The 17556-nt window shown below is 37.1% G+C and overlaps 1 protein-coding gene, 2 long non-coding RNA genes and 1 other non-coding gene across 5 annotated transcripts; 1 reads left to right on the top strand and 3 right to left on the bottom strand.

The window, feature by feature from the left end:
* Positions 1–2224: 2224 nt before the first annotated feature.
* LOC146951374 (uncharacterized) lies at positions 2225–4140 on the bottom strand. The gene is made up of 2 exons (XR_015027896.1): positions 3931–4140; positions 2225–2503 (listed from the first exon to the last, which is right to left on the bottom strand). It is a non-coding gene; the product is annotated as an uncharacterized LOC146951374 (long non-coding RNA).
* Positions 4141–7715: 3575 nt separating this feature from the next.
* Positions 7716–9631, bottom strand: LOC146951373 (uncharacterized). Its single transcript, XR_015025503.1, has 2 exons — positions 9422–9631; positions 7716–7994 (listed from the first exon to the last, which is right to left on the bottom strand). It is a non-coding gene; the product is annotated as an uncharacterized LOC146951373 (long non-coding RNA).
* A 2865-nt stretch (positions 9632–12496) lies between these two features.
* On the bottom strand, positions 12497–17349 carry ATXRCC1 (BRCT domain-containing DNA repair protein). Of its 2 annotated transcripts, none has more exons than XM_085747341.1 (8): positions 17275–17349; positions 16847–17102; positions 16218–16406; positions 15202–15313; positions 14566–14648; positions 14356–14466; positions 13987–14073; positions 12497–13167 (listed from the first exon to the last, which is right to left on the bottom strand). In XM_085747341.1, exons 2-8 carry the CDS (start codon positions 17030–17032, stop codon positions 12823–12825), a joined length of 1113 nt encoding a protein of 370 aa, XP_085603467.1. In that variant the 5' UTR covers positions 17033–17102; positions 17275–17349; the 3' UTR covers positions 12497–12822. The 2 variants fall into 2 exon arrangements, with proteins under 2 accessions (XP_085603467.1, XP_085603468.1); XM_085747342.1 differs by having other exon boundaries at positions 15226–15313.
* Positions 17350–17452: 103 nt separating this feature from the next.
* Positions 17453–17534, top strand: TRNAS-AGA (transfer RNA serine (anticodon AGA)). Its single transcript has one exon. It is a non-coding gene; the product is annotated as a tRNA-Ser (tRNA).
* The last annotated feature ends 22 nt before the right edge of the window (positions 17535–17556 follow it).

The raw sequence follows: 17556 nt of genomic DNA, 5'->3' as shown, positions 1-17556 counted from the left end.
TTGAAGCTGAGGGGCCACTCACGACATTCTCTACAAGGCTACTGTTGTCAACTCATTTTTTCAGATACGGATCGTTTGAATAAACTTTAGCATAAAAACTATACTCGAAAGAATAATCTTGATTCACCTGTTTTTACAATTGAAGTTGAGGGGCCACTCACGACATTCGCTACAAGGCTATTGTTGTTATTGATGGGAAATCGTTTGAAAGCATTACATTTATCGACACTAAAAGAGTAGGTTGCTCTACAAATTGTTGACATGTTTCAGCAGACAAAATCAACCCTTGTAATTTCTTATGAGATTCTAAACTATATGTCAAATCTCTCAAGTAGTTCACCTGTATATTTATTTTGATGCATAACTATCTCGGTCTTTATAGTTATGAACTTCATTCATAAAAAATAAAAGAGTTTTCCTAAGTCAGTCATCTCAAATTAAAAATGTATAGGAATTGGAACTTTATTCCTAAAAATGATTGTAGTAAATAAATAAGAATTGGCATTTTAAGTATTCTTGAGTGTTTTGATTTTGCTTATAGAATTTAAATGGTATCATTGAATAAAATAAAAGTTCGAATCAAGGAAGCAGACCATTGATTAATGAACAACACACAAATAGAGAACCGCGCGTAAAAGACAAAACTAATGTGTTACCATTATTATTATAGGTTAAAAATTTGTTACCTTGATGATTCACTTGATCAAACAACAACCTTGATTTTCTCAACTAATTAAGTGATATATCTTCCTAATAATTAGATTATCGCTCTTTAAATAATCTCGGATATTGTCTCACTGAGTTTTTCTGGTAAGGTTTTTAACAAGGCATATGTATCATATGTATCAGATATTGTACTCTCTTTCCTTTACTAGTTTTTTTTTTGTTATAAGGTTTTTTCTTATTATGGTTTTAATGAGGCATATCCTTCATGTACATTGAAGGGGGAGTGTTATGAATGATATTATTAAATAGAGCGTGAATGTCCATTTTCCCTAGTCTTTCTATGTCTCTTAACTCATGAACTCATATGAGTTAATGGCTTTATTCATTGTTATTGACATTTAACCTTATGACTATTCATGTAATTGTAAGTTACAACTTTTGTGTCATTTTCTTCGTATATATAAAAACCATTATTTACACTTGAATAGAAGGCAAGCGGGCAACAAGCTGCGCCGCTAGACCTTTTTGGATAGTAAAACCAATCCTCGTGAACACAACATTCATAAACCTAGGAGACATGACATTGCTATGTATGACCTTCTGAACTCTATGTAGAAGGTCAACAGCCTCTGGTGCTAGGAAACTGAAAGTGTCAAAAGCAAATGGTATAAAGGCATGTTGATTGTCAGAACACGCTTTCTCGTGTTTGGCCACTTTGCTTGACGCAGCTTTTAAGGCTGTCTGTCCTACGGTAAAAGGTCCGACACCTAATCCCACAGGTGGTGAAACCCCAGTCAAGTCTACACAAGCATGTTTTCCACCTACCCATTCGTACACCATAACGTCCGCAGACCTGAGTGTTGATCTTTTATCTAGTGGGTCAGACAGGAAGTTCACAGGCGCCTCCTTCTTCACTGATATTCACGCCCGTCTGAAAATAGCAAAAAGTACATCCCTAACAAAGTCATATCTGTACTTAAAGCTGGGAAGCTCCTTACAATGAATGCCATGCTCCCCAAAAGTATCCAGGCACGTCTTACGACAAACAGGGCACACCTCATCAATAGGAAATAGTGGAATCATAAGGTGATATCTAAGGATAGTAACGATACTCCATTGGTGACATATGCTGACCTAACCCATCAATTGGGATAGCTAGAAGAAAATTCGGAGCATGTGCTGCTTGCAAACATCTAAAAATTGCCTTCTGTCTCGTGGTCATGTCAAACTTAACTTCCATATCCTGAACACTTTTATTAAAAAGAGCACTCGCCAAAACATGTTGTGCTTTAGGAGGGACGGTGTCTTTGGTAGTAAAACTGCTAACATCAAAATTTGGAATTGCACCACGAAGATCATCCAAAGCATTATCAAAATCCAAATCCATGCCACATAACCCACTGTCTCTCAAAATATGATCTCGTAGCACCCCAAGACTGCGCCCTAGAAGGCACAAAAGCGTACGAAGAAGCTGTAACACCCCGTTCTCCCAACAAATTAATATTAATAAATAAAATCAGAGTAATCACACAACGGAGTGTCACACTACTTTTCAAAATTTCATAATAGAAAATTGTCTATTTATTTAAAAACCGACATTTAAATTATCTTACAAACTGCAGCGGAATAATTCTTTAAAATATAAATTCAACCAAATTCAACATCAATAAAAGTCTTGGCATAAGGCCACAACATAATTCAACTTTATTCTAATAGCAAGTCTTTTCCAAAATATGTGATACATAAAAGAAATGAGAAGACACTCGCGACGATCCCCATCCTAATATGTATCAGAGCCCTAGACACTTGAGCCAATCAACCTACAAGCCATCATTACCTGCACATTACCCACGGTCGAGGCAACATATACGCAGAAGGGGTGAGAAACTTATCCAATAATGATAATATATAATTCATCAAATTAATGAAAATAACAATATATCACAACATGCATCATTAATAATGTATATAAAGAATACATATAACAACAACATAATCATTTTCAGCAACAAGGTACAACAACAACAACAACAACATTATCCACAACGACACCGATAACTCGACAATTCGACAACGACAACAACTCGACAATTCGACAACGACAACAACTCGACAATTCGACAACGACAACAACTCGACAATGCTACAACGACAACAACTCGACAATGCTACAACGACAACAACAACTAATGCATCATGCAGGTGGTACCAATCTACGCGCGTTGAATGCTAAGCATTCCAGGGCATAAGCCCCCAACAATTTGGATGGTTAAAGCATCCCAGGGCATAAGCCCCCAACAGGTGAATGATAAACATTCCAGGGCATAAGCCCCCAACGGGTTGAATGATGAACATTCCAGGGCATAAGCCCCCAACAATTGTGAGTATGCAAATGGACTCAACTTGTGTATATCAACATACAACTTCAACAGCGACTGCAATAACAACATATGTGCCTAAAACAATTATGACACACTCCCCAACTTCGACATCAGATGATACAACGTCATCAACAACGGAAATCAACAACATAACATATATATAAATCAATTACATTCATCTCAAAGTCTAAAACATCCCCCAAAAGCAATTAAGTTTTGATCAATAGAACATAAGTCAAATATCCATAAACACCTCAACTAAATCCCTAACACTTAAGTTTGAAGTTGGGAAACCAACCATAAGTTTTTGGACTAACTAGAGATTAATTATGCTAAGTTTTCTTAAAATTTTCTGAAGACCCACTTGGACTATTTTTATCATAACTCTAAATCTAAAAATAATTTTCTAGTCACTCCAAAGCCATTAGAAAGCTAACTCAATTATCTACAACTTTTATGTTTACACCTAAAGCTAATTCAAAATAGAAACGGGTGAAAAAGACACAAGAACGCGAAACAGAAAATGCTGTCACTGGACAATTTCGCTAATAGCGAAAATTGAGCTAATAGCGTACCTGTTCCAGAGGGTTACGCTAATAGCGAATTTCTGGCGAGTTTTTCATCTACTGTTACGATTTTAACACCATTTTCACCCCAAAAACCAATTTTCTGATCCCCTAATCACCCAAAATGAATTAGAACAATGTTTACAGGTTCTATATACAACATAGTAACTAAAACAACATAGAAACATGCATCAAACAACACCATTCATCATATTTTCTTCAATTAACATAAAACTTCTAACCCTAAAACCAAGAACAACAATTCATCAAATTTCAGAATTTTATACCATGATTATTGAAAGGAATCCCACCCTTACCTTAATTCAGCAACACCAAACGTCAAGCTACCGCAATCGATTCCTTCCTAGCTCTCTCTTGGCCTCTTCTAGGTTTTCTCTCCAAAACCAGTTTTCTTCTAATGTTTTTACGTGAAAATGTTTCTCTCCCTTTTTCTTTCTTTTACTTCAAAAATATCTCTCTTTTCTTTTCTCACCCAACTCCCTTAATTTCTATTAATTTCCACTTAATTCCCCTTAACCAAAAATAAAGACTATTTCTATAATATTTCTATCCAATAATAACAACATTCATTTACATAATACACAACCCCAATATTCATATAATAAATAGCATCATAACATATTTCATATAAAAATCATATAAAACATATATTTCACATAAAATCATATATATATAGCAATTAAAGTCATATACAAATATTCACACATCTACTAAAATATTAGAATAAAAATGGGGCGTTACAACTCTCCCCAACTTATAGAATTTCGTCCTCGAAATATTACCTAGAGTAAACAAGTCAGGATAAGACTCCTGCATCTTACTCTCCAACTCCCAAGTAAGACTTTCACCAGCTGCTCCTCCCCAAACAACTCTCACTAGAGGTATCTCCTTGCCTCTCAACGTCTTCACCTTACGATCATCGATCCTCAAAGGTAAAGTTTCTACCGTAAGGTTGTCTCTAACTTGCACATCATCTCTAGGAATGACATGTGAAGGATCCGCTACATACTTCCGAAGTTGTGACACATGAAACACATCATGCAAGTTCGAAAGATGTGGTGGCAAACCAACTCTATAAGCCACCGTGCCAATTCTCTCAGATATCTGATAAGGACCAATAAACTTTGGAGTCAGCTTCTTGGACTTCAATGCACGACCCACACCAGTCATAGGAGTGACTCTCAAGAACACATGGTCACCCTCTTGAAACTCAAGGTCCTTCCTACGCTTGTCATGATAACTCTTCTGTCGACTCTGCGACGCTTTCATATGCTCTCTTATCATCTTGACCTTCTCAGTAGTCTGCTGAACTATTTCAGGCCCTAACACAACACTTTCACCCGACTCAAACCAACATAAAGGAGTTCTACACCTTCGACCATATAAAGCTTCGAAAGGTGCCATACCAATACTCGAATGGTAACTATTGTTGTACGTGAACTCTATCAATGGTAGGTGACTGTCCCAAGCTCCACCTTGCTCAAGTACACACACCCTCAACAAGTCTTCTAATGATTGAATTGTTCTTTCTGACTGACCATCTGTTTGCGGATGATACGCTGAACTCAACTTCAACTGAGAGCCCAAAGCTTCTTGCAAGCTCTTCCAAAATCTCGAAGTGAACCTCGGATCTCTATCCGACACAATACTCGATGGAACACCATGCAACTTCACAATATTATGAATATAGATCTCCGCCAACTGAGCTACTGAATAGGTGATATTAATCGGAATGAAGTGTGCCGACTTCGTCAATCTATCGACAATAACCCAAATGGCATCATGCCCTCTTTGAGTGTTTGGTAAACTCGTCACAAAGTCCATGGAGATGCTATCCCATTTCCATTCCGGCACATCTAATGGTGTCAACAAACCAGCAGGCTTCTGATGTTCAACTTTCGATTTCTGACAAGTCAAACATGCATAAACAAATTGTGCGACATCACGCTTCATCCCAGACCACCAAAACAGTTTCTTCAAGTCATGATACATCTTTGTAGCTCCCGGATGGATACTCAAGCTACTTCTGTGACTTTCTTCTAAAATTAACTTTTTCAATTCATTATTATCAGGGATACAAATCCTGCCTCGGAATCTCAACACTCCTTGATCATCAACCTGGAAATCACCATCTGCAGTCTGATTACTATCAACCATCAAGTCTACAAATTTCACATCAACTTCCTGTGCTTCCTTGATACTCTTCAAGAAATCATTATTAATCTTCAACATATCCAACTGCACACTCTGAGGTGCCAATTCACAAACAAGACTCAAGTCTCTAAACTGTTCCAGTAATTCAAATTCTTTCACCATCATTGCCGACATGTGCAACGTTTTCCTACTCAAGGCATCTGCAACCACATTGGCTTTACCCGGATGATAATTCAAACCAAAATCATAATCCTTCAACAACTCTAGCCACCTTCTCTGCCTCATATTCAACTCTTTTTGATCAAATAAATATTTCAGACTCTTATGATCACTAAACACTTCAAATCTGGAACCGTACAAATAGTGTCTCCAAATTTTCAACACAAAGACCACAGCAGCCAACTCTAAATCATGTGTAGGGTAATTCTTCTCATGAATTCTCAATTGTCTTGACGCATAAGCCACTACTTTGCCATCTTGCATAAGCACACCACCTAAACCCAACTTAGACGCATCACAATATACCACAAAAGGTTTATCCGGCTCTGGTAAAATCAAAATTGGAGCCGTCGTCAATCTTCGCTTCAACTCATTGAAATTATTCTCACACTGAGCATCCCACACAAAAGCTTTACCTTTACAGGTCAACTGAGTCAATGGAAGTGCCAACTTCGAAAATCCTTTGATAAATCTTCTGTAATAACTAGCCAAACCAAGGAAACTTCTGATCTCCGTAACTGACTTAGGAGTCTCCCATTGCGATACCGCTTCTACTTTCGACGGGTCAACTGCAATACCACTACCAGAAATAATATGGCCAAGAAAACTTACTGGACTTAACCAGAACTCGCACTTTGACAGTTTTGCATACAATTTCTTTTCTTTCAGCACCTGTAAAACAATCTTCAAATGTTCTGCATGCTCTTCCTCGTTCTTAGAATAAATCAAAATATCATCAATAAATACAACCACAAATTTATCTAGAAAGGCATGAAAAATCATGTTCATATACTCCATGAACACACCAGGCGCATTAGTAACACCGAAAGGCATCACTTTATATTCATAGTGTCCATACCGTGTCCTAAAGGCCGTCTTTTGCATATCTTCATCCTTCACCTTAATCTGATGGTAACCTGACCTCAAATCAATTTTACTAAACACACGAGCACCCACTAATTGATCCATCAAGTCGTCAATTCTCGGAAGTGGATACCTGTTCTTTATCGTCACTTTATTCAGCTGACGGTAATCTATGCACAATCTCATGCTACCATCCTTCTTCTTCACCAACAATACCTGCGCTCCCCAAGGTGAGACACTCGGTCTTACAAACTTCTTATCAAGCAATTCTTCCAACTGCTTCTTCAATTCTACCAACTCGGAGGCTGACATACGGTAAGGAGCCATCGACACAGGCTTCGTACCCGGCACTAGATCGATCGAAAATTCAACCTCCCTCTCTGGTGGCACATCTGGAATCTAATCAGGAAATACTTCAGGGAACACATTCACAACGGGCAATCTATCAATTATCGACTGACTCTCTACAGACAAATACGCCATCAAGGAAAACATTAAGTTTCCATCATGCTCTAACCGCTTCAGCTGCTTGGTAGATAAAAATTCTGCTCCACTCTCTTCTTCAGCAGAAGAAAAGTACACCATCTTCCTAAAACAATTAATATGCACATGGTTGTATTCCAACCAGTTCATACCAAGGGTTACACAACAAACAACAAACAGGACAACAAGGACAATACAAAATTGTCATACAACACTACTAGGCTCGATACGACTCTACTAATTGGCCGGACGGACCGACCTGCTCTGATACCAATTGTAACACCCCGTTCTCCCAACAACGTAATATTAATAAATAAAATCAGAGTAATCACACAACGGAGTGTCAACCTACTTTTCAAAATTTCATAATAGAAAATTGTCTATTTATTTAAAAACCGACATTTAAATTATCTTACAAACTGCAGCGGAATAATTCTTTAAAATATAAATTCAACCAAATTCAACATCAATAAAAGTCTTGGCATAAGGCCACAACATAATTCAACTTTATTCTAATAGCAAGTCTTTTCCAAAATATGTGATACATAAAAGAAATGAGAAGACACTCGCGACGATCCCCATCCTAATATGTATCAGAGCCCTAGACACTTGAGCCAATCAACCTACAAGCCATCATTACCTGCACATTACCCACGGTCGAGGCAACATATACGCAGAAGGGGTGAGAAACTTATCCAATAATGATAATATATAATTCATCAAATTAATGAAAATAACAATATATCACAACATGCATCATTAATAATGTATATAAAGAATACATATAACAACAACATAATCATTTTCAGCAACAAGGTACAACAACAACAACAACAACATTATCCACAACGACACCGATAACTCGACAATTCGACAACGACAACAACTCGACAATTCGACAACGACAACAACTCGACAATTCGACAACGACAACAACTCGACAATGCTACAACGACAACAACTCGACAATGCTACAACGACAACAACAACTAATGCATCATGCAGGTGGTACCAATCTACGCGCGTTGAATGCTAAGCATTCCAGGGCATAAGCCCCCAACAATTTGGATGGTTAAAGCATCCCAGGGCATAAGCCCCCAACAGGTGAATGATAAACATTCCAGGGCATAAGCCCCCAACGGGTTGAATGATGAACATTCCAGGGCATAAGCCCCCAACAATTGTGAGTATGCAAATGGACTCAACTTGTGTATATCAACATACAACTTCAACAGCGACTGCAATAACAACATATGTGCCTAAAACAATTATGACACACTCCCCAACTTCGACATCAGATGATACAACGACATCAACAACGGAAATCAACAACATAACATATATATAAATCAATTACATTCATCTCAAAGTCTAAAACATCCCCCAAAAGCAATTAAGTTTTGATCAATAGAACATAAGTCAAATATCCATAAACACCTCAACTAAATCCCTAACACTTAAGTTTGAAGTTGGGAAACCAACCATAAGTTTTTGGACTAACTAGAGATTAATTATGCTAAGTTTTCTTAAAATTTTCTGAAGACCCACTTGGACTATTTTCATCATAACTCTAAATCTAAAAATAATTTTCTAGTCACTCCAAAGCCATTAGAAAGCTAACTCAATTATCTACAACTTTTATGTTTACACCTAAAGCTAATTCAAAATAGAAACGGGTGAAAAAGACACAAGAACGCGAAACAGAAAATGCTGTCACTGGACAATTTCGCTAATAGCGAAAATTGAGCTAATAGCGTACCTGTTCCAGAGGGTTACGCTAATAGCGAATTTCTGGCGAGTTTTTCATCTACTGTTACGATTTTAACACCATTTTCACCCCAAAAACCAATTTTCTGATCCCCTAATCACCCAAAATGAATTAGAACAATGTTTACAGGTTCTATATACAACATAGTAACTAAAACAACATAGAAACGTGCATCAAACAACACCATTCATCATATTTTCTTCAATTAACATAAAACTTCTAACCCTAAAACCAAGAACAACAATTCATCAAATTTCAGAATTTTATACCATGATTATTGAAAGGAATCCCACCCTTACCTTAATTCAGCAACACCAAACGTCAAGCTACCGCAATCGATTCCTTCCTAGCTCTCTCTTGGCCTCTTCTAGGTTTTCTCTCCAAAACCAGTTTTCTTCTAATGTTTTTACGTGAAAATGTTTCTCTCCCTTTTTCTTTCTTTTACTTCAAAAATATCTCTCTTTTCTTTTCTCACCCAACTCCCTTAATTTCTATTAATTTCCACTTAATTCCCCTTAACCAAAAATAAAGACTATTTCTATAATATTTCTATCCAATAATAACAACATTCATTTACATAATACACAACCCCAATATTCATATAATAAATAGCATCATAACATATTTCATATAAAAATCATATAAAACATATATTTCACATAAAATCATATATATATAGCAATTAAAGTCATATACAAATATTCACACATCTACTAAAATATTAGAATAAAAATGGGGCGTTACAACTCAACCCTCTAATGTTGAGTACGAAGAAGCCTCTAATGTTGAGTACAAACTCAACCCTCCAAACCTAATAGGTAACGAAGCCAACCTCCATTGAAGGTCCCCAAAGAAAGGACCTCCACCAACCACAATGTCCTCGACCGCTTCACGCAGCTCTTTATCAAACAAGCTGCCTCCTCCATGTGAATTGGTTGACACGTCCTTAAGCCAAAGAAAAGTTTGGCAATACTCATGCGAGATCGAAGTAGAAGAAGCTCACTCTAAGGGTCCCGTAACTGAGGAAGAAGATGCATTAACTCAGCAGCCCTGGAAGCTCTCTTCATAGCCAACCCCTCAATAAAACCTTTATCTCGGCTAACAGCCCCTCCGAGCAATTTCACCCCCAACGTCGGCCTCCCAATATCCGTTGGGAACAACCCCCCATGATGCTTATTACCATCACATGAAGGCCAAAAGATATCAGTCTTACGAATATTCAATTCAAGGCCCAATTCTGGCCCAAAAACCCAAATGATGTCTAAAGCTTTAGCCACCTCCTCCGAATTTCCTACAAGAGTCCCATCATCAAGGTACCAAGCATGAAGAAGAAGCTTGCAACTATCTTTAATATGATGAATAAAAGGGTGCAACATGAGAGCAAAAAGGAGCTGCCCTAATGGGTCGCATTGTTGCACTCCAGTATCAGACATAATATGACCATCACCAAGGTATAATCTCGCTGCCTGTCCATAAAGAAACTCAACCCATAAAGAAATAGATGGGCATCTCAATCTCACCTCACGTAGCAGTGCCGACCTGTCTACCAAGTTGAAAGCATTCGAAAAATCTACTGTAAGCATAGTCAAGGAACCATCTTCATATAGCAGGTTCAACACCCTGTTGACACTATGCAAATGGCCTCTGCCCCACCTGAAACCCCCACACCAAACTGAAAGTCATTGAGATATTTAGCCATATCTTTACCAACTCCTTTCATAGCAACTTTGGATACCAAACGCCTCCAAATAGTACCAACTGCAATAGGGCGTATCCCACCATCAGGCTTTAACAATGGTGTCAAAGGTGCAGAAGCTACAAACTCTGTCAAGCTCAAGGGACATCTTCCTCCTAACCATAGGTTAACCACTAAAGTGATAGCACGTAAGAGATCTCTAGCCACAGCTGAACCTTCTCCACACAATGCATCTAATAGGTGTTGGGCTCGCAAACCGTCTCTACCACAAGATGTCCCTTTAGGAAACGACTTAATGCATTTGAGAACGGTGTCAACTTCAACCACAAGGGGAGCTTCAGAAAACATGGTGGTCGGCATAGAGGGAGGCGACCTGTACGGGTGTTTAACCCCCAAAATTTCCATAGTATCTTCATTGTATGGGGCTACTCCGGATGACCCCAACACTTTCACTGCTGCTGTGAAGCGTCCATCAGCAACCTAACGAAGGCATTGTTTGATGTTAGTACCCATCTTTTAGTCTTTTTCCTCAAAATCCTCTCCTCTAGTACCTATACCAACTTGTCCATACTCGCTCAACACACCACCAACCAACTCAGCAAAACCATCAGTTTCTCTCCATTTAGCCAAGCAACCCAGGATATGACGTTGTTGCAAGGACTTCCTATTTCTAGACCTACGATCTTGCCTAGTCTGAGGCTTGAACACCTGTAAAGTGCAACGAGGAAGCAACAACAAACGAACCCAGGGGCCTACAGAACCTGGATCATCAACCACCTGATAAAGGACATCTTTTAATGCCTGAGAGAAAGCAAGACGACAACTATGAGGAATACTCTTCACAGTGAAGATAGGAACTTGGAGGACTTCATCCAACAACCTTGTGTCATATAAATAGAAGTTATATTGTCATGTAAATAACACACTTGATAGATAATAAAATATACTTTTTGGTTATCCCTTTGTCCCTTTTTCTCTACTCTTTCATGTTATACAATATCTTGGAACACTTTAAATTACTTTCATAGCACATCTCTTATTTTCTTCTGTAAAAAAACATTGTTTATTTTGACTACTTGATAATCTTCACAAGTACAACCACCGTTACTTTGAAGAATCCTTTATATTAGGGAAATGTTAACCGGTGCCCCCGGGGCACTGGTTAAAGAATCAAATGTAGAAACTATTACATTAGAGCTTGTGTTGTCAACTCCTCAAAAGTATAAAAAGTGTTACTTTTATTTTAAAATTTCCATTTTTAGTTCCCGCCCGAGGGCACTGGTTAACATGACCCTTTATATTATGGTTCTTCCGGAGGGGAGCCTACCAATGTGGGTGATTGTCTTCTCAAGTTTGAGGTGGCCTAGACCACTCATGAGGATTTACATAGATTGTTGGGAGAGAAGTGGGGAAGGGGCTCTGATTTGTTGCATACTATTTCTAACCTTACCTTACAATTGAAAGATTGGAATATTGAAACTTTTGGGAAGGGGCTCTAATTTGCTGCATACTATTTCTCAGGGTCTACCCTCTATTGTAGCCCAAAAAAAAAAGACAATTTTTTTATCCCATCATATTAATTTTTCGCGCGCCCTACAATATTTTGAATTATATAAGCCGAAAGGTGTAAAAACACCCTACATTTTTTTTCTTCAGATTTCATAATCCGAACCAGGTGTGGAGGGTGGAAAAAAAAAAACTCAAAAAAATATTACAAGATCTTTCAAGTTTCAAGTACTTCTGCAAGTGCACAAGTCCGAAAATTCAGGTACTCCTCCCAAAGTTAAGTACAAAAAAAAGAGTCCGTGGATAAAATTAGTACTCGCAAAGCAGACGTGAGCTGCAAGGCTAACAAAGGCAGTATGAAAAAGTTAATTTTAAACAGAGGCAAGTCTCATAGACCTGGGCCTTGTATGCAGTGTATTGTCTTAGGAAGAAGTAACCAAAATTGTGCAAACCAAACTAACTACTTTTCATCCCTAAACAAACCAGTTCAATCAGCATTCACAGGTGACACATCTTAGAGGATAAAGTCTTATATGCAAGGTCTATTTCTTGTTCCGTCATCTCGATTGTATCATCACTATCATAGTCAACTGCACCAGAAGAAGATGCAGCATTTGTTCTTCCATTTTTGCTCCTATGTTCTTCATTTATCTTTGATTTCTTTGTCGATTCATGATCTAACCTATTTAGTTCTTCCTCGTAAATACATTTGCAGTCCAGTGCTAGTTTGTGGATATCTTCCTTTGACATTGAAGGTTTATTGTTTCCCACAACATCCAATTTTGCAAGCTCCTCAACAACTCGAGGTAAGAATTTCCAGTCCTCAGTTACTCTCCCAATGTCCTGGTTAAATTTAACAAGACAAACACAATCAGCAACAAAAACATGCATTCCATTTAATCCTTGATATAACAGCCCCACATTGAAACTTAAAGTAAGAATACCAAGATGGCACGGAATTCAGACATGTGTAAAGCCAAATATAAATGGACTGTACAAAGATTAAGCATACTAAAACTAGATAAGCAATTCAGCAAGTCTAGATGCCAATTGTCAACGACATTGAAGGATATCTTAATGGAAATGAGTGTCATTCAGTGTGATGACTCGGCCAAATGATTTGCCAATTCTCATTCAAGTAAAATATCCAGTATGGCTATATACTCAGGCCTTATAATTAGTCGGCATCATTAGGTACATAGACATTATACATTGTCCATCCTGTTGTAAAAATTAAGTGCAAAGGTTCTGGAGAAAACTATGTTAGGGACAAAAAAAGCTAGGATGGCAATGATTAGGAAATAGAAAAATCCAAGTAGTAAGCAATACTGGTGTTCATGCAAGAGAAAATTTGACATACTTACGATATGTTATGTTTTTATGTTTAACTGATCTAATACATTCCCAAGAAAGATAGGCAAATTGCTCTGAATTCTCAAATAATAATGAGATGAATTTAAATGATAATATAAATCTGTGCCCTGCATCTATTATTAGTCTGATACTATTCTCATAGAATTTAAAGAGATGTCTCTATACAAAACTAAAATCTACATGCAAGGTGAATTTTACTTATATTGCCACTCCCAGGAAAAGAAAATGATTAAATTAGTTGCTTACTAACCAATACAAGTCACAATCAGTTTTAATCATGTGCATTACCTGTTTTTCCTCGAGAGAACATATGGCATCTTGCAAACAAGTCAGAATCCCTTCTGCAGCTATTTTTGTTATCTCACTTGGATCTGGCTGAAAGGATTACTTGAGAATTTAGTTTTACATAGGATATAACTGAAGACCTTGAACAAAATGAAGTTAGAACAACAGATATGCCTTGCTTCTAAAGCATTTATCACGGTAAGAGTGAGAGCACTGAAATACTATATTTTTTTAACAAATGAATTTGGTTTCACAGCTCACTTGTTTTTTGTCTTTTAGTTTGATCCTATGCAAGTTCTGAAAGCTTACTTAAAGTTGTGACCTCTAGAATGAACAGAAACATTTTTCATATAGAAAGTAGAAGATCATAACCTTTTCTTCTTGACTTTCCAACCACTGAATTGTTTTATTCAAATCATCAAGAGCCCACTTCTTCACTTCAGAAGGCTCAAAGCATTTCCTAGGATCGTCAATGTCTTTTCCCTGGAATATGTAGCAAACAATCGACAAATAAAATAAAGGTTATTTAGATCCATTTTTCTCAAATTATATAAAATTGTAAAACATTTTGCCAACTTTTACCTTTGATTTTATGGAAGTAGTCTCCTTTGAAGGCTCTCCTTCAACATGCTTTTGTGGTTTGTGGGGTACAGATGGTTTTTGTTCTGCACTCACGCATAAATTTCATGAGGAAATATTAGATGTGAAACTGGACCGAGACAACGGTGTGGGACTTGGGTAGGAGGTTGGCAAACATGCATGTGGCAACAGCTAATTAGATCTGCCCTTACAATTTTGCACTTATTTATATATATCTTTGGTGATAAAGATGGTTGTAAAGAAAGTTTTAAACACACAAAAAAGGTCTTTAAGTAATTTTAGGAATAATTAAGCATGCGTAATATCAATATATTTTGCAGATAATGGAGTTTTCTCTATAGCTAAACCAGTGATTCTGCTCCAAAAACAACATTTTTTTCTTTCTAATTAGTAATTACTTTTCCAGAAAAATAAGAGAGAAAAGATATGAATATGAAACGTAAGATCTAAGATGCAAGTCACAAAGGTGCACAGCTCCATGCAATCTTAATTGGCTTCTTTTGAGCTCAAATTTCATGTTATATACGAAATGATTGAGGTAATCAGTAAATCATTTATCAAATGTACAATAACTTAAACTAGGTCCTATCAATTTACTAGCATACAAAATTATGTCACCTTCATTGACTTCATGTGATCTACCTCCTTTACGCCATGGTTTCCCAGCATGCATAAGGTAACTATCAATTTCAACGAGTTTCCTCTGGCTGTAACACTCCTGCATCCAATCCTAACACCCAAAAACAAAATAAAGGATACATCATGGTACGTTTTTGTTGACAAAATATATGGACAATAATACAACCAAAATCAGTGTAACGTTACTAGAATTTTCCCACCAAAATCTAAAAAGTGGTAAGCTTGATTCCAATAAATAATATTTGAAAAATTAATGCCACCAATATTAGTAAAAAAACAGCATCGTCTGGATTATGTAACAAATAGGATTCCCCTCAGTGAAAGGCTTGGATTAGCACATCACATAAAAATCTCATTCATGTTAGAAAAGAAAAGAACAACGGACTCTATTTATTATCCTTTCCTCAAGCAAAAACTTAATGTCTGAATGTCAACCAAGACAAAATATCCCTAATTTCCTTCATTGAGGAAAGAAAACCATTATGTCTCAACTAATCTCTAAATACCACCGCAAACTAAGACACTACAGCAACAGCCTACAGTCAGTAATTGACGCTAAATTGCACACAGATATCAAATATCAAACTAAATGCTTAAAAAGAAATTATTCCACAAAGAAAAATGAGATTATACATAGAGATGCCCTAGTACCTTCTTGGCTATTAGCTGGTTCAAGTTTGAGGACAATAGTTTCAATTTTAATTCTACGGGATTGTCAATAATGAATCAACACTAGAGACTTATTTGTTGATAAGTAGTTTACAAACTCTGACCATGAGACATTAATAAAATGACACTTAGAGCAATGAACTTATCCCACGCCACAAGTAGTGAGAATAACAAACCATACAATAGGGATTCCTAAGAAGTATAAGACATAGATTCTTGAGGAGTTCTTCCTTCCACTTCTATCCTTTCCAAAATATAAGCAGTACTTTTAAAGGAATACATTTAGAGACCATTCACATGTAACAAGTTAAAAGAAAGGAAAAAACCTTTGATACAATGGTTCCACAATCAGCTTCAACTTGTCGAAACTTGGGAGTATTTGGAAATGCACAAACCAAAAGAGTGCAATTAGAGTTCCAGTCCTGCTTATACTCTGCTCCCATTTCCATAGCACGCGACCTCAAGATGCCACGCTCCGGATTCACAAAACCCGACAGCACAAAAACTACACCTTCCTGTCCATAAACCAGTTTAATGAATTAATAACCTCATTAAACAACAATGCAAACAAACCCAAAAACACACAACTGCTACTTAATTGTTTCTTATTAGTGCATGTTTGGTATCTGTATGAGTTTGCCCAAATCACCGCGAACCACCCTGATTTTACAAAAGCTCCGTGCATTGGTATCATGGTGGGTATGCTGAAATTACAATGAGTCATCGTGATTTTACAAAAGCTACAAACTGTACCTTTTACAAAATCACGGTGACACCGTGATTTCGCATAGCCACTTTGGCATTGTAGCTTTTACAAAATCACGGTGGCTCAGTGTGATTTCGACATATCAACCATGATACCAAACACGCACTAAGCAGCTTTCGAAAAATCACGGTGGCTCAATGTGATTATGGCAAACACACCGTGATACCAAACATAAACTTAATCAATTACCATAAGCTTGTTGAAGTCAGAAGATTTTCCAGCATTTTCATTTTGAACTTTGGTCTTCTTGTTGGAAGACCCAATTTCACTGGATTTCTCACCACCTTCATCCAAAGTTGGTCTCTTTCCAAAATTTCCGTGACCATCATCTTCTTTTGAAGTCATCCATGATGGAAGGTTTCTCTTGGAAGACATGATGACAATAACTACATGTAAGATGATAAAGCACCAATTTTGAAAAACACCCAAGTTCCACTACAAAAACCTGCATTTAGGGTTCATTCAAAATTCACAAATTATTTCAAAAATTCATCAATTAACAGACATATACATTAGAATTTGATGTTTTTTTTAGCACACATTGCAGCAGTTTAAATAAAATAATAAAAAATATTTACATAAGAGATTAAATAATAAATAGATGAATAAAAAAAAACCTGTTTGGTTGATTAGTCTGTTCTTCTTCTTGTTCTTTGTTTCGGCGCTGTGTTTGATTTTGGTATATAATGAATTGTTGTGAAGGTTTCGCTTCTAATTTGTTCTGTGAGTGAGTAAAGTTCTGAAACTGTTCAGAGAAGTGATACATACATAATTCGTGAAAAGCATAACAGAACAGTGGACGTGCCGGAGTGGTTATCGGGCATGACTAGAAATCATGTGGGCTCTGCCCGCGCAGGTTCGAATCCTGCCGTCCACGCCTTTTTTTGCAATTACAATTT

This window comes from Medicago sativa, chromosome 2, assembly GCF_051527215.1.
Source record: "Medicago sativa cultivar Bolivia chromosome 2, Bolivia_mono, whole genome shotgun sequence".
Classification (NCBI taxonomy): Eukaryota; Viridiplantae; Streptophyta; class Magnoliopsida; order Fabales; family Fabaceae; genus Medicago; species Medicago sativa.
Note: the sequence above shows the minus strand (reverse complement) of the source record. Positions and strands in the feature narration are given on the sequence as shown.